The sequence below is a fragment of the Vidua chalybeata genome, chromosome 15, assembly GCF_026979565.1.
Source record: "Vidua chalybeata isolate OUT-0048 chromosome 15, bVidCha1 merged haplotype, whole genome shotgun sequence".
Taxonomy (NCBI): Eukaryota; Metazoa; Chordata; class Aves; order Passeriformes; family Viduidae; genus Vidua; species Vidua chalybeata.
The window spans coordinates 11,797,001-11,818,504 of record NC_071544.1 but is presented as its reverse complement, the minus strand read 5'-3'; the positions used below and the strand labels follow the sequence as shown (position 1 = coordinate 11,818,504).

The following is a 21,504-nucleotide window of genomic DNA, read 5'->3' as shown; positions in this document are numbered from 1 at the left end:
TAACCCATAGGGGTGAGAGGAGATCACCCAAGGCAGCTGAGCATCGTGTAGGTGCCTGTGTTTGGGTCCCTGGGTGGGATAACATCTGCGTGCCTGCTTTTCTACCACTGAGTGGGATTGCTCCTCCTCGTCTGGCACTCTTAGTGGCACTCACAGTTCCTGCTAAGAACAAAAGCTGGGATTGAGGAGAGAAACAAGTGCTCTCAAGGCTGGCAGCGAGCTGGGTGCATTTGCATCCCTTGTGAGATGCTTGTGCGCACCCACATGTAGCAAGCACACGTGTCCCCGTGACAGGGAGGGACAGGCTTGTCCCTCTCCTCCCGCAGGACAGAGCTCAGCCAGCGTCTCTGAGCGTGCCTCTCGGCCCGGCCGGAGCAGACAAACAAGGGAGAGGTCACCACTCTTTGCGAGACGTTGCCACCCTCCCACTCTGCTTGGGAAGCATCTCCAAGAGAAATGCCTTTCTGCAAAACCAGCAGCTTTATTAAAAGCAGCTATGAGCACAGCGCAGGCGGCCAGCGGCGGCAGGCGGAGGCTGCGGGGCTCTCGCTGCTCGCTGCTGCAGCACCCCTGCTAGCCCAGCACCAGCACACAGCCCCCGTGCCCGGCTCCCCGATCCGGCAGGGCAGGGTTTGCCCGTCGGTGGTCCTGCAGAGATCACTGTGCAGGCAGGGAGCTGTCTGCGTGGGGACGGGCAGCCGAGATGCCGCCTGCAGCAGGACTGACAGGGACAGCCATGGGGCTGCACAGATAAAAGCTGGGCGTGAGCTCGGGAGGATCTTAGCCGCTTCCAGGCAGGTATCTGGGGGCTGGGGTGGTGAATACAACCTGGCTTGTGCATGCAGGCAGGGAGGGGTCGAAGGAGAGGATCCCAGTTGTCCCTACGACCTTGAACATTGAATAATGGATGAATCACACACCTCTGTAAAGGAGAACGGGGAAACGAAGGTGATTGTTCTCATGGCACTGCCTTGGGGGACAGAGATTAGATTGTCCGTCCTTCTCTCCTGCAGCTTGGTGCTCCGAGGGTGGGTGCAGGGAGGTCACATTCATTTTACAGCCTGAATTTCACCTCGGTCCTTTCATCCTACCCACCCCCCTCTCTTGCCCTAAGTGCTCTTATCCCCTCTGGCAAACGAAGAGAGAGAAAGAGTTATAGAGGCTTTTTTCGGGAGGAGGGAGACGGGCGCTGCTGAGTAAGCTGGAGACCTGGAAGGATTTGTGGTAGATCAGACTTCTGTTGAGCCAAAGCAAGAGAATAATAAAAACATCTGACAAGCGCACGTCATTTAAAAACCATTTCCTCCTTAACATCAAGCGGACCGGGAGGCCGCTCCAGGGCCAGGAGGCAGCGGAGAGCTCAGTAAGAGACGGGGCCTGGGGCCGGGTCAGCAAGCCCAGATTGCCACTAGCCCTCCTTGAGCTTGGCAAGAGCTCCCCAGAGCACTGCCAGCATCGCAGGGGGCTTCGCCTCGGGGTCTGCCTTGGGAGGTGGCTCAGTGGCCGGGCAGGAGCTCAGCCCGGGCTGCAGCCTGGCTGAGCTGTGGGGCTCAGCTCTGTGCAGGAGCATCCCCGAGTTCCCGAGGGAACTCATTTCCCCCAGACTTCGCCCAGGCACAGAGAAAGCCTTTTCCCTTACTCTTCCTCTTTGTCGGTGTGTTCATTTTGCTTTTCAGAAATAGTCGTTCCCACCCCTGCAGGCATCATGGGGAGGGGTACCTGTCACCCCCAATACACAGGAGACAGACCCTTGCTCTTAGGGATCTCTGACCTCGTTTCTTTTGGCTCATGGTTTGCACCAGGGAGGGCTGAAAAAGCTCTGTAGAAAAGGTTTCTTGAGAAATGTTGATTAGAAGGACTTTAAACTTAAAAAAAAAACCCTCATGGATATTCTCTTAAGTTTATGTATTTAAAAGTTAAATACAAGAAACTCATTTTTTGGTGAAGTTTCTTCAGGCTTGTTGTGGTTTAACCCCAGCCAGCAGCCAAGTGCCATGACAAGGCTTCTTTTATTTCATTGGAAGGAGCAAACAATGTGGGAGGGTTGGAAGGGGATCTGTTTTCTAGCAAGTTTTATCTCACTATGACTGAGGGAAGAAAAACTAAGGAAAAAAGGCAAGTGGTAAAGCAGAGGGAGGGAGGGAGGAAGACAGGGCTCTGCCAAGGGGGAGAGGCATTTCCAGCTGAGATGAGCAAAAGTTGACACAACTGCTGGAGCCTCCAGCAAAATCCCTGTTTACCAGTGGGAGAAGCCTTAGAAACTGCAGATCCAGCATGAGGGGGGAGCACCACTCCCGCAGGAGAGACAGGCTGAAAACTGGAGAGATGGAAGGTTTCTGAGGTGCAGAAGTGAGGCCAGGCACCCCTGCCCAGGACAGCTGAGGGATCCCTGCTCTGCTGAGCGCTGTGCTCATATCGCTTTGCTCCTGGCAGGACTCAGACACCCAGCCCAGAGCCCAGCATGCCGTGCCCCACTCTCAAGAAGTGTCTCTGGCTCCTCATCCTCACTGGTGAGTGCTGTGGCTGGGCAGGGGGGTCCCTGGGGGCTCCCTTTGGGGTGAGGGGGAGGAAAGGGGCAGTGCCATGGGGAAGCACTGGGGTGCACAGCATGCTCCAGGCACATCTATCCCTGCTAATGGCTCAGATCCATGGGCTGGCTCAGTCCCGTGGTGGGGTGGATGTGAAGTGCCCTCCTGGAGGGAGGAGGAGACCTTTCCACGGGCAGCAGTGCCAGGTGTGCTCACACCTTCCTTAGCAGACACCTGAGAACCCACATTAGCTGGACACCCCACAGCAGGAGGGATTTGGTCAGATCCCATATATCCAACAACCCCCCACTGCAAGGCACCAGGGCTCCTGGCTGCACCTGGGCTGTTCTCAACATTGCTGCAAGTCCCTGGAGCTGTCCCCAGCTGTCCTGCCCACATGTGGGGACACCAGAGGGGAGTGTGTCACAGCCCCATTGGGACATCTGGGCAAATGGTGGAGCAAGGAAGCTGGGAGAGACGTGGAGAACCATTCAGGAAGACCTTTCCTGCTCTATTGCTTCCAAAGGATTTCCTGCAAGGTTTTGCTTTCATTCCTTTTTCACTTTCTTGTGAACTGTCATTGTTTCAGCCTCATCTGTGTCCTGTCTGACACTGTCTGTGTGGACAGGCAGCCAGAAGTGCAAGGAATTGCCTCCTATCCTCCTTGGGGCTTCTCTACCCAATACTGCCTCAGACAACATGGGCTGCATTGAACACAACTGCTAAATGCTGTGATGTCTGATTTGCCCTCCAGTAAGGGTTGTAGGAGGTACAGGGAATGAAGGGTGACCCACCAAGGTCTGGACTGGCAGGACATTTTTGAGGAGACTGTGGGTTTGTCAGTGGTGATTACAGTAGGGAAGGCAAACCCAGGAAAGTTATTTTTCAGTGTAAAGGCTGACACCACAAAGCAAACACATTGCCATGAGGTGTGCTTCTCTGTGGATTTCAGAGGAATTCAATTTGGTCTCATGTCACCCCTCTCTCAGGTCTGCTGGAGGTGACCTTTGGGGACAGGAGGCCACACATCGAACCCGGAGACACTGAGCTGGTCCTCAGTGTCCACAGCACCTTCTCCCTCCTTTGCTACGGGGACAGAGAGCTGGTCTGGGAACGGGAGGGGCAGCCCCTCGCTGCCTCACTGGAGCACAGGGACGGTGTCTTTGTCAGCAATCTCACCCTCAGGAACGTGACAGGCCATCACACCGGGGAGTACACGTGCACCTACAGCCCTGAGCAGGCTCCAGAGCCAGCAGAGAGGAGAGCCCTCTACATCTACGTTCCAGGTAGGGGACAGCATGTCCTTGCCTATGGGTTTCCATGGGGTTTAGCAACCAGGAAAAAAAGGGCTTTGACTTACTGTTCTGTCTCCAAGCACCTGGAATCTTCAAACCCTTCTCCAATAGCAGGAGGGCCCTCATGGTAGGTGTCTCTGGCTGTGGCATGTCTCTGCTGTGCCAGCTCCTGGAGAGTGTGGTGTGCTGGGACAAGTGGTGGGGACCAGTGGTGCTCGGTGGTGCTGGGTCTCTTTCACCCTCCCAGGAGACATTTGACAAGCACACGACATGCAGCTCTACTTTCCCAAGGGAAGGACGGGAAGAAGCATCCCACTAGCACGGAGTCAAGGCCCTGTGGTGGAGTACTCCTGAAGAAACACAAAGCAGCCCTGGTTCAGCTTCCAAGCAGCGTTCTCTAACCAGTGTTTCCTCTCTCCCACAGATCCCTCCCTGGTTTTTCTCCCCGCAGTCACCTCTGAAGAGATCTTCATCTTCATCACGGGCTACACAGAGGCTGTCATCCCATGCCGTGTGACCAACCCACAGATGCAGGTCACCCTCTATGAGAAGAAGGTGGAGAATCCCATCCCAGCTACATATGATCCACAACAGGGATTTAAAGGCTTCTTTGAGGATAAAACCTATTTCTGCCGGACGTTTGTGGATGACCAGGAGGTGGATTCAGACACTTTCTACGTCTACAGGATCCAGGGTGAGCTGACATTGTCTTAGCACACCTGCGCACCTGTTGTGGCTGTTTCTTCAGGCCAGTGGCAGGAGGCACCAAAGCTCTCTCCCTGTCTCCTCAGTGATGATCAATTTGGAGGCTGTACTTAATCCTGTCTCCATTAGAGAATGGGTTTTGCCTACAAGTCAGCTCCATCCCTCAGGGAAGACAGTTCCCAGTGGACCAGTCCACCCAGGCTAAATGGACTGGGTGCCCATTTATCCCTTCATAATTCATTCCTCTCTTCCACCTCTCCCACAGTGTCATCTGTGAACGTCTCCATCAGCGCAGTGCAGACCATGGTGCGCCAGGGAGAAAACATCACCGTCATGTGCACCGTGAGCGGCAACGAGCTGGTCAACTTCAACTGGGATTATCCCCGCAAGCAAGTGAGTGCTCCACACCCACAGGCTCTGGGCAGCAGCTCCAGCCTTCACCCAGATGTGCCATGCCACTCATCAATATCCCATGATAGAAGTTATGGGATGCTGCTGCTGCCACACAGGGAGGTTTGATGGGGATATGCTTGGATTAAGACTGTCTGTCTCAGGGGTCTCTGATGTGTGTGTTCCTTGTCCTGTGGCAGCCAGACTGGGCTCCTCTACCACTTTCTCCCCCCCGCCCTGTGAGCCCAGTGGCAGAACATGATTTTGGCTCCTCATACCACGTCTCTTGTCCCCATTTTGCAGGCAGGGAAGGCTGTGGAGCCAGTGACTGACTTCCTGCCTGGATCCATTCATGAGATCCGCTCCATCCTCATCATCCAGAATGCAGAACTGGAGGACAGTGGGACCTATGTCTGCAATGTGTCCGAGGGTTACCATGAGAAAACAGACCGGAAGAACATCACCGTCCAAGTGATCGGTGCGTTGCTGCCCGCACGCCCAAAGCCAGCAAACCGCGTGGGCATCCAGGCAGGATGTCCTAGAGTGACCCCCTCTCCTCTCTCTGGGAGGAGAGCCTCCAGCTTTCTCCTCTCCTCACTTCTGCTCTAACCATGACAACGAGCCAAACCTCACCCCATGTCACCCCTGCCCACTTCTTGGCTTCAAAACATCCCCAATTTCCCTTCATGGCTTTTGTGACCCTTTCAGACTCTTGAGAGTATTGGTGAGAGCTCCTCTGTGCTGTGCAGTGCCAAGGTGATATGAAGACATGTTGTCTTCCATCTGCACCTGATCTCATGTAGTTTGAGGGAAACTGTCCCATCTCCATTATCTCCATAAGATAACAGCCACATGCTTCTGCCCTGTGAGATCCTCTGCTCCAGTGTGGCTCTGCAGCCACACTCCCCTCAGACATAAGCCTGAGGTCTTGAGGGATGGATCTGGAACTGCCCCACCACTTCTGGGAGTTTTGTTCCAGATCCATGATTATCCAAAGGGCCAGGGAGGGGGTTGTTCCCCTCTCTGACCACCCTCTTCCTCTTGCCTCAGAGCGTGGCTTTGTGCACTTCCACACCCACCTGCCCAGCACGGTCTATGCAGAGGTCCACAAGAGCCACACTATCCAGGTGGAAGTGGAGGCTTATCCCCAACCCAGCATTGTGTGGCTGAAGAACAACAAGACATTGACCATGGAGAGCAGCAGTGAGTTCACCATCACCAGCAGGAACCTGTCAGAAACCAGGTACAGGCCCATCGTTCCTCACCAGGGTGCAGAGATGGGGTAATTCACAAAGGAATCTCCAAATTGCTGGTTGGGCACAGTTGGTGATTGAATAGTTTTCTGTGAGTGGATTTTGAGCACTCCTCAGGTGGGTGGGAGCTGGTTGCCCCCAAGCATTATCAGTGCCCTTCTCACAGCCATCATTCTGGGACTGTGTCTCCCCAGGTACCAGACAGCTCTGGTGCTGGTGCGGGTGAAGCAGGAAGAAGGAGGATTTTACACCATTCGGGCTTCCAATGAGGATGATGAGCAGGAGCTCTCCTTCCATCTGCAGATAAATGGTGAGGATGGGCATGCACACACATGGCTGAGGAGAGCAGGAGCAGCCTGAAGGGGGTGGCACCATCCTTTGTTGCAGAACCTTCAGAATGAAGGCCTTACTCCTATGGCCACAGCTTGAGAGTGGTCTTGCTTAAAGAAAGAGCATTCAAGCAAGAAACACACTTGGGTGAAATATCTCACACTTGGCCTCAGAGCAAGGGGGACAGGGAGGCAGCACAGACACCATCAGCTTGGCCCAAGGTAGTAGATGTAGAGATGATTGTACAGCTGTGATGTCCTGGACTTTCCCCCATGCTCACTCTGCTCTCCAGTCAAGCTACATGGGGGCAGATCTCCTCCATAACCCCCTCAAACCTTACTCTTTTTGCTGTTCCCTTTCAAAAATAAAACACAATGGACATGATGAGTCCTACCTCATCCCTAGGCTATGGCAGGGATACAGTAGACTCACATTCCCCAGAGGAATCATGTTCCCCTTCCATCCTGCAGTCAGAAAGGAAGGTTAACTCCCATCACTGTCTTTTGGTTTCAGTGCCAGCTAAAGTGGTGGATCTCAAGGAGAACAGCAGTGCCAGCAGTGGGGAGCAGACTGTAACATGCTCTGCTGAAGGCATGCCCCAGCCAGAGATCAGCTGGTCTACTTGCAGCGACATCAAATGGTGAGTGGAGGGATGGAGGCCGTGAGAACAGCTGGACTTCTATTTATTAGAATAACAGGCTGCTATTTAATTGCGTTCTGCACACTCGCCTGGGCATCCCATGGTGGTGCGCGGTCCCTGCTGCCTCTCAGGTGCCTTTATCCTCTCTGGACCAGGTGCAGCACCAAGGGAGAGCCTACCCGGCTGCTGGGGAACGAGTCGGCCGAGATCGGCGTGCAGACCAACGCCTCGTACCACGCGGAGCGGCAGCTGTACCGCGTCAACAGCACCCTGCAGCTGCACAGGGTGCACGAGCCCCTGCTCCTCAGGTGCACCGTGCACAACTTCCTGGGCACCAACTCCCAGGACATCACTCTGGTCCCACACGGTGAGGGCTGAGACAAGTTTTGAGCCAGTAGTGGAGAGACAGATCTTTCTGTGTCGCCAGCCTGGAAACCTGGGTGCTTCTGCCCCAAATGAAGCTTCCTTTGGGTTGATTTTTCCAGTTGGAGTGTGGAGCCCTTATGTCCAATGGCCATGGATATGCTCTTCCCATTACTGGCAGGGTCATCTCTCCAGGGAGGCAAGACAAGAGTGCCTGAGCAGGTCCCCAGTGTCTTGTTGTTAGCCCACAGGTCACTAGATGGTGCCACGGACTTGAACATCCGTGTGCTGAACATCCCAAACATGAGGAAGGATGGTCTCAGCCCAGGCCCAGGGCTGACAGCTCTCCCCCAAGCAAAACAGCCCCTCTAGATCTTTTCACCCTCCTGTGGCCAAACCTCTCCTGAGGCAGAAGCCAGTAACAACCATCATCCCTGGGGGGCTGCAAGTGCGGGGAAAGTGTGCCCAGGAGGAGACTGTCCCTTCCCAGAGAACAGCTCAGGGTCAATGCCAGGGGGAGGAGTGTACGAGGACCTCTCTGCACTGCTCTCACCTCCTTTCCCTGGGTGCTCAGGCCATGCAGGGGTGGAAGAGTCTGACTGCTGTCCCTGTTATCTTTGTAGCCTTGCCGTTCAAAGTGGTCATCATTTCGGTCATCCTGGCCTTGCTGGTCCTCACTGTGATCTCCCTGATCATCCTGATTGTGCTGTGGCAGAAGGTAAAAGAGGAGAGTGCTCCCAGGCTGACACAGTGGTACCCCAGGTTAGGGTGGCTGGGCCTGATGATGTCCCAGCTGCATCAGGATCTATGGGCCTCCATCAGTTCCTGCATGCCCCTGGCATCTCTGGGGAAGATGGGGAATGAGACAATGGCTGTAGGGACCAAAGGCTCCCTAACAAAGTCCAGACACATCTCCCACACCCTCTCTGACTCCCAGCCTCTCAGATGTGTCTTTTCCCTCTGCTCCCTTTTCCAGAAACCTCGTTACGAAATCCGCTGGAAGGTGATTGAGTCAGTCAGCTCTGATGGGCACGAGTACATCTATGTGGATCCCATGCAGCTCCCTTATGACTCCACCTGGGAGGTGCCCAGGGACAAGCTGGTGTTAGGTAAAGGCTCTGCAGGTCCCGCTGATGGATTCCTGAGGTCCTGGCTTTCTGGGGGTGATAAGTTTTGGGTTGAGATCTCCAAAAGAGACCAACCCAGAATAGACACAGATATGATGTGGTCCTGGAACAGGGGGATCATCTAGGACCATGGTGGGAGGCCAGCACTGTATTATTCCTGGCTATTCCACTTTGTAGCTGGCAGTTCTGGAAACTAGCCCCAACCCCAAACACCATAGCTCAGGGCCATGTCCATGCCCACCAGCATGACTGCAGCAAGGCTGGTGTGGTTTCAGACAAGCAACTTGTATTTTCCAGGCTCCTCTCCTCACCTCTCCCCTAGAACGTTGCCAACTTTGCCTCCTGGCTGTTTCTTTGCAGGACGCACTCTCGGCTCCGGTGCCTTTGGTCGTGTGGTGGAGGCAACAGCCCATGGCCTGAGCCATTCACGGTCCACCATGAAAGTGGCAGTCAAAATGCTCAAGTGTGAGTTCTCCCCTCTTCCCCACCCTAAGGCCAATCAGTGCCACACTCTCCCCTCCTTGCCCTGCTGCTCACACTGGCTCTCCCCAACAGCCACAGCCCGCAGCAGTGAGAAGCAAGCCCTCATGTCCGAGCTGAAGATCATGAGCCATCTGGGACCTCACCTCAACATCGTCAACTTGCTGGGGGCCTGCACCAAAGGAGGTAGATGAGCCCTGAGCACCCTGTCTCTGCTTCCCTGGGCTGTGCTTAGGAGGACAACTGTGCTTAGATAGAGTAATTCCTGTTTTCTGGTTCCAAATGATTCAACGTTCTCCTAAGAAAGCCGTGTGGGACTCTGAACACCTTTCTTCCATCCTGATTAAAACTGGGAAGGCCCAGTTAACCCCACCTCCCTCCACAAACACAAATTTCAAATGCCAAAAATTGCTCAGTACCAGAAAGCTGGCCTTTCCCTTTGGCCCTGCCTAGACACCCTGTAGACTGGTAATATCCTTGTGCAATGAAATTCACGGTGGCCAAGGCAGGGCTGATGCAGGTGTTCTGTCCCACCAGGACCCATCTACATCATCACCGAGTACTGCCGCTACGGGGACCTGGTGGATTACCTGCACCGCAACAAGCACACCTTCCTGCAGTCCTACGGGGAGAAGGCACGGCGAGAGGCAGAGCTCTACGGGAACACCCCCAAGGAGGACCATGTGCACAGGTACAGGAAAGCAGCTCTCTCCTCCTCCTTGGTGCCTGCCCCATCCTAGCCCCATTAGGTAGGGAGGCTGGTACTCCCAGGAAGGATCCTACATTTCTCCAGAGCAGTGAAATAAACACTGGCCCAGTACTGGGACACAGCTGGCTCCTCTGTTACCTTGTTAGACCAGCCCATGTGCCAACCAGTGACCACCAAGGAGCTCCTGACAGCGAGGAGTTAGCAAACTGGAGCCTGAGTTTGCTAGCACACATGCCAGCTGCTCCGTGCCAGTTGGGAATATTTCCTGGCATCATTAACTTTATTTGCATAACCATAGCCATGCACTAGTACAGAGACAGGGGGTTTTCCAGCATGTCTTAACCACTGGAGATCTCAGGTCTGCATTTTCAGGGCAGGTTGAGTTGCTACCGAGCCTAAAGAAGAAGAGCTACAAGGAGGGCAATTGCACAAGAGGTGTCACAAGGAAAGAGAAATGGTCCTTTATCTGGTTGCCAGCTGTAAGGGATGCAGGCACGGCAGCGCAGAGAAATGTTCCCCTGGAAAGTCAGAGAGCAGCATTTCCTTCCAACACACCAAAACAATATTAAAATAGAGCAGTGTCACAGCTCCCCCCTGCCCTTTCTGCCTGAAGGCAGCTGAGATCTTCTTAAGCACTATGCCATTTGCACACCACTTCATCCATGATGCAGGGCTTCTTTCCCAGCTGTGTGGGACATTTCAGTGCTGGGGCTGAGGGTTTGGGAATTTCAGACTCACAAATTATTGCCTCCAACCCTCATGTCTCCTCCTCTCCTCTGGACCTGAACAGCCTCTTTTCTTCCCCCCACAGCCACCTCTCCATGTCTGTCGAGAGTGACGGGGGCTACATGGACATGAGCAAGGACGACTCCCTGGACTATGTGCCCATGTCTGACATGAAGGGTGAAGTCAAGTACGCTGACATCGAGTCCTCTAACTATGGCACCCCCTATGAGCTGGACAGCTACTCCCCCTCAGGTAACAGCTTGGCCACGGTGGGAGGGAGAGGTGCTTGTGCTTTGGGTGCTGGATGCCTTTGCTTGCAAAGGCCACTTTTGGGACTTGTCCAGAAGCAGTGGTAGATGTCCTCACAATGAGAGCTCCCAGCTGTGTCCCTTTGTTGCTGGAGGGAGAGCATTCCCCAGTGTGTCCTTCCACTACTGGGAGGCTCACCAGTGTGCTGGGTAACACCAACATCCATCTCTGCTTACCCTCCAGCTCCTGAAAGGACAGACCGGGTGACACTGATAAATGAGTCTCCGCTCCTCAGCTACATGGACTTGGTGGGCTTCAGCTTCCAGGTGGCCAATGGGATGGAGTTCCTGGCTTCCAAAAATGTACGTATGCTGGCTGGTCTGTGGAGTCTGTAGTGGTGGTGGCCAGCAGTGTGTTTTCTGCAATGTCCTGTGGTCAGCTTCCTCCCACTGTCCCTCGGTCCGTGCCAAACTCCTTGTGGGATAAGTGGCCGTGCAATTGAAGAGCTGCTGACCACTTCCCTTTGGAAACACAGTCCTGGAGATCAGCATGACTATATTTGCATGTGACAGCTAACCCTGGCTCACACTGAGCTTCAGACCTCAAATTCCCTGACTCTGTGCTCCTCCTGAGCCGTGTTCAGCACAGCTGTGGCATTATATCATCCCTGTTTACTGGGGTGACCAAATAGCATACAGGGAGCTAAAGCACAAGGCACTCTGCAGCAAGCAACTACTCTTCCTAGACACCCTTATTGCACTGCATGCTCTGAGCACCCCAGGACTCATCAGAAGTGCTTGTTTAGTGGAAATTAAGCCACAGTGGAAGACTAGGCTCTGGGATTTCCTAAGGTCTGGCTTAGCCCAGGGCAGGCAGTAATATAGCTGGATTGTGTGAAGCATCACACAGGGCAGAGCTAACAGAAGGCATCAATGGCATCAATGCAGAGAGAAATTCCTGGCTCTGTGCCCCCAGCCAGACGGTCTGATCCCTAAAAGTGCATGGTCAGTACTCCCACAGCAAATGTCAGGGCTGCTCATATGGAAAACATCCAACGTGCTGGCAAACTAGGAGACACAAGCCAAGCTGGTGTAACTCTGATGTCTTCAGGCTGCTGGGTTGGATTGTCCAAACAGAGATGGAGACACCCCCTCCTTCCAGCCCACCAAGTCCCTTTGCTGGGTCCAGCCCTGGCAATCTCCTCTCTGCTGGGTTGTTCAGGTTTCCCCTGCTGGGTCTGCACGGCTGATGCTCTCATGGAGGAAGCAGTCCAGGCAAACAGCAAAAATGTGGTAGCTCTGCTAGTGATCAAGCCATGATTGTCCCTAGAGGTGAAGGGGACGCCTGAAATGATGTGAGGTGACTCCTGTCCCTGCAGCCCCAGGAGTGGGCTGGTGCTGGAGCTGGGCTGTGTTCTCAGGCTGTGTGAAGGCCCCTCAGAGTGACAGTGCTCTGTCTCCCCCCTGCAGTGTGTGCACCGTGACCTGGCTGCCAGGAATGTCCTCATCTGTGAGGGGAAGCTGGTGAAGATCTGTGACTTTGGCCTGGCGAGGGACATCATGAGGGATTCCAACTATATCTCCAAAGGCAGTGTGAGTACCAGGAGCCTTGCAAGCTCCTTCTTCCCAGGGCTCTGGGCCAGGCAGCCCCTACATAGTTCCTCTGTGAGCCACCTGTCCATCTGTGTGCCCAGAGGTGGTGACAGGGCAGGACTCCCAGGAGATGATGTCAACAGCCAACCATCCGTCACTTTGTTTGCTCTGCACACTGGCAAGTAGCAGAATTGCTTGCCCACATCTCCTGGCTCTTTACAGAAGAACCTGAAGTAGCAAAACTCAGGATTGTCCCCTGTACACTGTCCTGACCACGGCAGCAGTGCTGCATCCTGCCAGCACTGAGTGTGGTCCTGAGCTTGAGGCAGGAGGAGAGCAAGGTAAGGCAGCTTGGTAGGGCTGTAGTGACTCACTGACCACTCTGGGAAGAGATTCACAGCATTCTGCTCTAACCACTAGACCACAAGTTAAGAAGAAGTCTCTTCTTGCAAGCAGCTACTTTCCAGAGAGATGTCTCCAATCTTGCAATGCAGGAGAGGATAAGGCTGTAATTGAGCTTTGCCAGAAAGCATTTCTCTGTGATTTGAAAACAGCCTATCCACTCCAGCCATGAGGCATTTGTGAATCTCCAATTCTAAGCAAAGCAGGCCATGTAATTACCAGAGAATCTGAGGCTGAGAATGGAGACAGGTGTCTTAATCCCCAATCTTTATCTAATCTGCAAAGTTCTCTCATGTTTTCTCCCATGTCCTGTCAAACAGGTACTCAGAGCTTGGTCAGGGGGACCCTCCCCCAGAGGGGTTGGGGTTTTCAGTCCAGCCTTGACATAGCTGATTTCCTGTTTAAAATGGGAAATGAAACTGAGCCCCTTTGCAATCCTTCCTGGAGATTATTTTGGTATATTCATTGTGCAAGCAAATCCCAGGAGCAGCAGCCAGAGCTGCCTACAAGCTGGCCAAGTGAGGCTTTCTTTTTTATTACTCTGCAGGAGTAAAGAACAGAAAATAAGATGGATGTATCCTTTGGCTCTTTTCTGGTCATCCCATAGCCTCCTCCAGCCTGGTCTCAGGTCTCCAAAGTCAGATAGGCCTGGACTTTCTTTGGGAGTCTTTGGTCAGGTTGTGCAAGTCAGTGTCCTCCTCAAGAGTGAGGGAGCAGACAACACACACTGTGACATGTGTGCATTCATCACGGCAGGCTGTGATGGAAATGGACACAGCACAACCATTCTTTCCTCCTGCCTGCTGGGTCTGTTCTGCACAAAGAAAGGCAACTGGTCCCTCCCAGAACCAACTGACAGCAGATGTCAACAGATGTGTTGGACTCACAGGCAGATCTGAAGGGTCTTCTTTGCTTGTAATTTGGGTGTCAGGCTCTTATCTGTTGAAACAAGTGGGGATGCAGCTGACTCTCTTCTTGTTTCATTTTTGATTCTCTCTTAGACCTTCTTGCCTCTTAAGTGGATGGCTCCAGAGAGCATCTTCAACAACCTCTACACTACCCTGAGTGATGTGTGGTCTTTTGGGATTCTTCTTTGGGAAATATTCACTCTAGGTGAGTGTTCTGGAGATCATGGTGGTGTCTGTAGTTCTGATAACACGTTAGCAGGATGCCTTCAAAAACAATAAAAATGCATTTCTAACCTGCAAGTCCCTAATTTACCAGTCAGAGTAGCACTTCATTCCCTGTCTCCTTCTTCCCCATGCTCACATTGCATTTGGAAGTGAAATGAAACAAGAAAGGTAAAGAAATAAGAAAACCTTGGTGTGAAATGTATGTTGTCTGGAGAGTGGCAGGCAATCCTGCAGCCTAATTCCTGCTCTCCCTTTACCCCCAGGAGGGACTCCATACCCTGAGCTGCCTATGAATGAGCAGTTCTACAACGCCATCAAACGTGGCTATCGGATGTCCAAACCCACCCATGCCTCTGATGAGATGTAAGTGCTGTCAACGTGTGTTTGCCCTGGATGTGCTCTACACGCTAGGTAGAAGCATTTCTACCTGTTTTCCTCACCTGCTAACTCAGTGCTCTCCCTTCCCTCTTGGCAGCTACAACATCATGCAGAAGTGCTGGGAGGAGAAGTTTGAGATCAGGCCGTCCTTCTCACAGCTGGTGGTGCTTATGGGAAACCTCCTGGTGGATTGCTACAGGAAGGTACGTCCAAAGGACCCTGTGCTGGAGGGACACAAGAGGGTCAGTGCCTTGGTGAGGGCTCTCAGTCAGGCTTTGGAGGCCAGTGTTTAGTGCTGCAGTGCCAGAGGATTTTGCTGTGACCAAGGCTGCAGTAGTTGGAGCAGCCAGTGAAGGTGGTTTGGGCATCCCAGGGACATTGCTAAGATGACTGCGTTGCCAGACAGGCAGCTGGTAACTCAGCAACTGCAGGAATCAGAACTGGCAGGGATCAAAATCCTGCCTCCAGCCGTGTGGTATTTTGGAGCTGTGAAGTTGTGCCACTGATCTCTCCCTTAGGAAAGGTTCATGGCCTATCTTTGTTAGAGTAAGGGCAGCTGAACCCAGCTAGAAGATGCCAGCCCCTCTAGGAAAACCCTGGCAGGCAGAAAAAGGAAACACGGCACAAGTGCATCCTCCCCACTCACAAGACCTTTCCCTTTCTTTGGTCACCTGCCCTGTGAGAGCAGAGGTACCAGCAGGTGGATGAAGAGTTCATGAAGAGTGACCACCCCGCTGTTGTCCGCACAAGACCCACAATTCCTGTGCTGAACAACGCCCGCCTTGCTGCCAGCTCCCCCACCAGCAACATCCTCTACACAGCCGTGCACCAGAACGGGGGCGAGAACGATTATATCATCCCTCTTCCCGACCCCAAACCTGAGGCAAACTGTGACCTCCCTCAGGAGGCCTCCATCAGCCGGGCCAGGTAAAAACATTGCTTCTGAGTGTTGTCCTTTCCCCCAGCTGTCCAAATCTGAAACAGAGACCTCAAGAGAAAATGGGGATGCTCTGTAGAGGCACAGACGGGGGGTGGATATACTGGGAGACAAGGAGGGCAGTGTCACCCCGTCTGAGGTGCTGTGACCTGCATGAGCCCACAAGGATGGATGAACCAGAGGAGCTGGGACATGAGCTAAGAGGGCACAATCAGCCAGCACAGCTGAGCTCAAGCACCCCCGCTCACAGGGAGGAGAGCACGCAGGGAACCACATTCTGTAGAACCCAACCAGCCACGTGTTGTGTTTGAAGGCTGAATAGACCCACCTGATATGGTCTGTTCCACTGGGGGAAGCTACTCAGATAGAGTGGGGCTGCTGGGAACTCAAAACACTTCTCAGTTTCTGGGAATCCTCTCCCACCAGGAGACATGGGACAAGACACTCATTTCTCTCTCCCTCTTGTCTCCCTTCAGCTCTATGCTGAATGAAGCCAACACATCATCTACAATATCCTGTGACAGCCCTCTGGGCCTCCAGCAGGATGAGGAGCAGGAATCTGACCCACACCCAGGCTGCCAGGAGCCAACCACAGGACACCAAGAGGTGGAGGAGAGTTTCCTGTAGTCAGAGCTGGGCTGACTTTGCATCTCCTTACGGAGAGGCCAGCTGAGGGGGCTGACCCAGATGTCACAGAGAGCCATGCTCGTGCTTGTACATCAGGACATCCCCTCCTGTCCCAGCATTCCTCCTTCCCTCCTGTCTCCCAGTGCTGGCTGGGGAATTAAAGACTTTTCCCCATTGCCATCCCCTTCCCCCCTTAAAAAGAGGTGGCTCAGTGCCAGAAACCTCTAGATCACTGCCACATCCTCCTCAGTGATCAAACCACTGCAGGAGGGAGACATCTCACAGACCAACATCTTTTCAAGTGGAAGACATGGTTGGATCTCCACGAGACGCCACCTTCTGCATTGCTAAGATGATACTCCAGCCTCTTCCTCCTCCATGGCACAGAGTTTCGTCTCCTCTGCACCAGCACTTCTCTGATGGTCTCGGCACCAGCCACACCGTGGTTCTGTGAAATGCCACTGGGACAGATAATCCACCTGGAGCCCATTGCTGGGGTGTAGAGAACCTGCAACACCAACCTTCCACTGCTGGAGGTCAGGAGTACATTGGAGTCTCCTCCGAGCACAGCCAAGTCCTGAAGAGGCCGGCCAGTGTCTGGGAGGTACAGAATTGCCTCTTTCCTCTCTTGGCAGTCGTTCCATGGTGGATGGAGCATCACAAGCACTACAGGTGTTACAGCTCTGGGGCACAGCTCTGCATCCACCTGGAGGCTGTCACACCCTTTTGTGCCCAGCATAGCACCAGGAGCCCCAGGGACATGCCAGGAGCTCCAAATGTCCTCACAGTCACTTGGTTATAGAAGCAGAAAGGGCAGTCACTGTTGTTCGTGTTGTCTGTGTGGACACTAAGCTAATTATTCTCCATTGAAGATTTAAAGGGAACAAATATATTAATCCACTAGCCAGGGCCAGTATAAGGAAGCAATATGGTTATTCATTAATCTACTGCCACTACACCCAGCACATCTGCTGGGAAATCATATAACCACGCCAGCTGCAGAATCCTTGTGCCTTATCTTTGGGAAGCAAAGGCTCACCTTTGATAAACTGTTCACCCAAACACCCTTTCTCAGGATGGAAAGGCTTACCATTCCCTCCTGAGTCACAGCAAGATTATGGGCAGAACTAAGGATTCCAGAACACCAACCCAGGGATAGCTCCAAAGAAAGAGAGGGAGAGAGGCTGGGAAGCTCCTTGGTTACAGCTGAACTGTATCTCATGCCCTGCCACCTTCTGGGGTCAGGCAGAGCCACTTGCAGCCCGCCAGGGCTATGAAATGTCACAGGGAACCAAGCAGGGCAAGAGGAATCGGGGAGGATTCCTCTCTCTTGGAGAGTATTTTGAAAATTAACGGGCCCGGACCTCCCCCCTGCTTCTCACCTCGTTCCCCACTTCTCACAGATGGGTCAGGGGCTTCTTGTGCTCTCAGCTGGCACTTGAATGAGCAGACTCAAAGCAGGAGGAACACCAGGATTTGGAAATCAGTTGTGAACCCCACCTCTGCAGAGACGAAAGCTGGACCCCCAAACCTGCATGGCTGACACCACAGAAGACAGCAGGTTTTTCTCTGAAATGAGTTTCACTTCACACAGAGGTCTGTTCACTGCATGTCCCCTGCTCCCATTAACTCTTCATTGCCCTACTCATGCACATCTCTCTGTGCATCCTACAGGAACTGCACAGGCAGGTTTACAAAATCAGAAATTCAATCAGCATCTTGCTGGGCTTCTGCCACCTCAGAGCCACTGCGAATTTAAATTTTTTTTTTCAAAATATGGAACTTCTGTCAGAAATCCCCAGCAAAACAGCTTCTGTTTAAAGTTTTCTACCACTCTAGTTCTGCCATTTATGCAGCTAAAGGAGGAGTAGGTGTTTTGTGGGCTGATGTCCTTGGTAAAATGTGAACATAAGAAATAGCACTTTTTTTGGCAGCCAGCAGAGGATATTTTCAGCCTATGTGGTCAGATTCCCCACCATCCATAGGAAACATACTGTGAATGACAACTGTTTTTCCGTCCTCTGTTCCTCCTGCTTGTAATGAAGGAGCCATCTCCTATGGCCACAATTCATTAAATAATCCTCACTGCAGACAAGCAGTAATTTATGAGATCCTTTGGGTCAGATCACTTGATTTTTTTTTTTGTAACATGTAAGGTGCTTGGTAGGATCTGTGTCACTGCAACTTGAGCACATAGGATGGAACATCAGATTATCCTAACTGCCCCTGTCTGCACCAGCTCCATTTTAAATTCATCCTTCTCTATCAAAGGTGACCAGAAGTACCCAGTACTCCAGGTGAGGTCAAACCTAGACCTCACACAGGGCATTAACAGTTCTGGCCTGTGCTGGTCTCGACTTGCCTGGTGTAGCTTTGGATAATATTGGCTTTTTCCCAGCCACAACATACTGAGAGCTTGGAGTCATCCTCTGACCAATCTAGGCACCTATGTCTTTCTACACTTCCAGCATTACTAACCAAGCTACTCCCTGTTGTTCCAGACATTGGGTCATCAGCAAATTTTGTTAACAAACTGTTATTTTTGGGCTGGACTGACTAATAAAAGTATTAGATACTTCTAGCAACAAGAACAATCTGAGAAAGCTACTTTTACTACCTCCCTCTAGCCCAAAGATTTCCCCATCAATTAACACCTTCTCACTTTCCCTTTGGCCATTTGCTTATTTCAAAAATCCTGTTCTAAACTTCATCTTGTACAGATTAAATTGCTAATTATGTTACTAATTTCCCACTATCAAATAGTTTCCACAGTCCTGAAAGGGGACAGCTCCCTGCTGGGGGAGCTCAGGTATCCTGTCCTATTAGCTGGGCATTAGCTACATTTGAATGCCTATTGCATTTTGTCCCTTTTGTAGAATTACTGCAATTATTATTTGCATCAAAATCTGTTCTGACTGCTGATGGGATGCTACTTCCACCTCCCTATTCCTTCTTAAAGTAGGTACACCAGACTCTGCAAAATGGCACCATTCTGCACTCCAGAGGAATATGACCAAATACTTGCCCTTGGCCCGTGATTTTAAGGGCTGAGTCTTGCACTTTGTGGTATTTTCTTGTCCTTACTCAACCTTTCACAGCACCTTTAGCAAGTTGCAATGACCAGACTTTCTCAGCCAGGGACAAGCTGGCAGCTGGACAAAGCCAACGTATTTTGCTAAGCATCCCTCCAAGAGAGGGCTTGGCAGAGCTGGGAATGACAGATCCAGCCCCAAACTCCCTCTCTCTCTGCTGCCAACATTCCATTCCTGCATGGCCTGGCAGGTGAGGGCCAGGAGAATTGTTTGGCTGTTCTGGGCCCATCAGTTTTGTAGCCATAATTTCTCCAGTGAGACTCTGAAGGGAACTGGTCCCACTGGGTTTTCTGTTTTGATAATCAGTATTTTTGTTTGGGTGTGTTTTTGTGTTTAGAGGTGGACCCAAACTGAGCCCCCCATGAAGGAACACATGCCTCGGCTTGGGCCCATCTCTAGTGCAATATCTTTTTATTTGTAGATTATATTTTACTCTACAGCTGTTACATTGTTATCAGAACCAGTATATGCATAATCCTACTGCCAGTCACTATTTCATACATGTATCCCAGAAACTAATGCAGCACTCTGGTGTCTCTTTTCACATTTAAGGTGTTCCTCAGACTGATGTGTGCACAGGTTTTAATCCTTTTGTCCTTCTCAGTTTGAGTGTGTTATTTTCTTAAGCGCGAGTGTCACGTTTAGTGTTTGTTTGTGTTGTGTTAAATCTAGAGCACAGCGGACTTTACTTGTAACTCAATTGTCTCTGTTCACCTGCCAACGGGACTGTGACAGGGTCCCATGGGGATGGGGGCAGAAGTGCAGTGCAGATGTGCAGCCAGGGGAAGTCAGCCAGAAGTGAGAAGCAGCTCTTCTCTTTCTTCCCAGACAGGGCTCTGGGCTGAGGGGGAGCAGCACCACAAACAGAGGGCACCGAGCACGCAGGGCTTGCCTGTGAGGAAGCCCAAGGTCTGTGCAGAGCTGGCAGATCTGGAGAAGGGGATTTCACAGAATGCTAAGGAGACAAACCCCTTGTTCCAACACACACGTGCGAGGAAGAGCCGTGGTTGGGCTCGATGCTTAGCTCAGGTTCCAGGATGGTCAGGGAGCCTGGATGCAGCCTGGTTGTGCTCCCACTTGGAGAGCACAGAGGTTGCCCTTTGGTAGCCCTCAGTAACCTTTTGGCATCCCTTGCCTGGGGTGGTTGCCAGGCAGAGAGCAGCCAGGGCAGCTGCAGGTCCTCCCGGAGCACTGGGCAGCTCCAGGGCCACACAGGCGATTCCTGCAGCAGATCCCAGCCCTGCCTGGGTGCCGAGTGGCCAGTGCTGACTGTAACAGTGGAGGCACCGTGCCATCTGCAGGACTTGCCCAGAGCAGGCCAGATATTGCTAAGAATAAGTTTTCATAGGCCAGCACACGGGTTGCTGGGCTACCAGCATAATTCCCATGTTTCACCTGGAGACCTGAGGCCTCTGGGAAATGCCAAGGTGGATCTAGCTGGCAAAGGCAGGGGAACTGCTCCAGGAGCACTTTGGAGAGATGACTCTTGCCTGGGGTGGGAGGAGGCAGGGAAGGCAGCTTGTGCTGGGAGGCCTGCAGTGTCCCATCATTCCTCTTCTTTCCTCCTTCATGGACTGATTGCACCAGAACAGCAAATCTTGCCCAAAGTGTGCCCTCTCCCCATCTGCTGTGCTGGCTTGCTGGCATCACACTGTTTCTCTGCAGCCCTTCTGAACAGCAGCAGCACCTATCTCCATGCTCTCTGTCAAAATCAGCATGAGGGCAAAGGAAAAAACAGAGTTCAGACTAAGGTACCAAAGAGTTAACACTTTTCTAGGTTTACAGTTGTATTTGTAGGATTTGTACTATGTCACATTTATAGCCATGAGATATTATTTTTATGCTGTAAACTTTTACAAATACATTTTTAAAGAAAGAGTTTAAAAATAAAGGTGTTTTTCATTTTGCAAAGTCCCATCTCTTCCTTTATTTGCCTGCTTTTGGTTGCTCCCACTCAGATGGGGCTGGCAATACAGCTTAACCCTGTGGTGGGTGAAGGCTAAGCATGTTAATACGCTGTGCATGACCCCAGCACTTAGTGAAAGCCAAGCTGGGAGCCAGGCAGGGAGAGCACTGCAAGGAGCAGCTGAGCCCAGAGACAGGGTAAGGAAAAAGGGCAGGATCTGCCCCATCTCTGGTGACTGTGCAGCTTGTGGGTCATGTGGGTAGAGGGAAGGATACCAGGAATTGTTCCCATGTGTATCCCCACTACCTGGAGTCTGGGCCAGCACTCCCTGCTAAGGACTTGCCCCTTGGAGCATTGTTGGGTCTGTGCTCAGATCCGGGTGGGGATGCAGGAGAAATGACAAACTGAACAGTGGCTGGGCTGAAGGAGATGCCAGACACCACAGCACTGATTTTTCCCTGTAGTTTAACAGCTCAGGGCCCTGGGAGGGCCTGGAGACAGCAATAGGGCAGGGCACCAGCAGGAGCCACACTGCAGCACACAGGGCTCCCCATGCCCAGCTCTCTTCCCTTCCCTCTAGAATGAGGAATTTGCTGATATCCTCAAAAGTTGCACCTCCAGAATCCTGGCTCCCTACACCAC

The 21,504-nt window shown here is 52.3% G+C and overlaps 1 protein-coding gene across 1 annotated transcript in view; it reads left to right on the top strand.

Annotated features, from left to right (window-relative positions):
* Positions 1 to 20,867, top strand: part of PDGFRB (platelet derived growth factor receptor beta) — a 31,575-nt gene extending 10,708 nt beyond the window's left edge. The window contains exons 2-23 of the mRNA XM_053956721.1: positions 2,434 to 2,510; positions 3,518 to 3,814; positions 4,248 to 4,517; positions 4,794 to 4,921; positions 5,222 to 5,396; positions 5,969 to 6,161; positions 6,366 to 6,481; positions 7,015 to 7,141; positions 7,297 to 7,508; positions 8,128 to 8,222; positions 8,481 to 8,613; positions 8,992 to 9,096; positions 9,187 to 9,297; positions 9,649 to 9,802; positions 10,632 to 10,798; positions 11,039 to 11,157; positions 12,265 to 12,387; positions 13,791 to 13,902; positions 14,186 to 14,285; positions 14,398 to 14,503; positions 14,989 to 15,227; positions 15,714 to 20,867. Coding sequence (XP_053812696.1) covers positions 2,462 to 2,510; positions 3,518 to 3,814; positions 4,248 to 4,517; positions 4,794 to 4,921; positions 5,222 to 5,396; positions 5,969 to 6,161; positions 6,366 to 6,481; positions 7,015 to 7,141; positions 7,297 to 7,508; positions 8,128 to 8,222; positions 8,481 to 8,613; positions 8,992 to 9,096; positions 9,187 to 9,297; positions 9,649 to 9,802; positions 10,632 to 10,798; positions 11,039 to 11,157; positions 12,265 to 12,387; positions 13,791 to 13,902; positions 14,186 to 14,285; positions 14,398 to 14,503; positions 14,989 to 15,227; positions 15,714 to 15,864 — 3,282 coding nt within the window. The 5' untranslated portion in view covers positions 2,434 to 2,461 and the 3' untranslated portion in view covers positions 15,865 to 20,867. The remainder of the gene's footprint in view (positions 1 to 2,433; positions 2,511 to 3,517; positions 3,815 to 4,247; positions 4,518 to 4,793; positions 4,922 to 5,221; positions 5,397 to 5,968; positions 6,162 to 6,365; positions 6,482 to 7,014; positions 7,142 to 7,296; positions 7,509 to 8,127; positions 8,223 to 8,480; positions 8,614 to 8,991; positions 9,097 to 9,186; positions 9,298 to 9,648; positions 9,803 to 10,631; positions 10,799 to 11,038; positions 11,158 to 12,264; positions 12,388 to 13,790; positions 13,903 to 14,185; positions 14,286 to 14,397; positions 14,504 to 14,988; positions 15,228 to 15,713) is intronic.
* Positions 20,868 to 21,504: the final 637 nt, after the last annotated feature.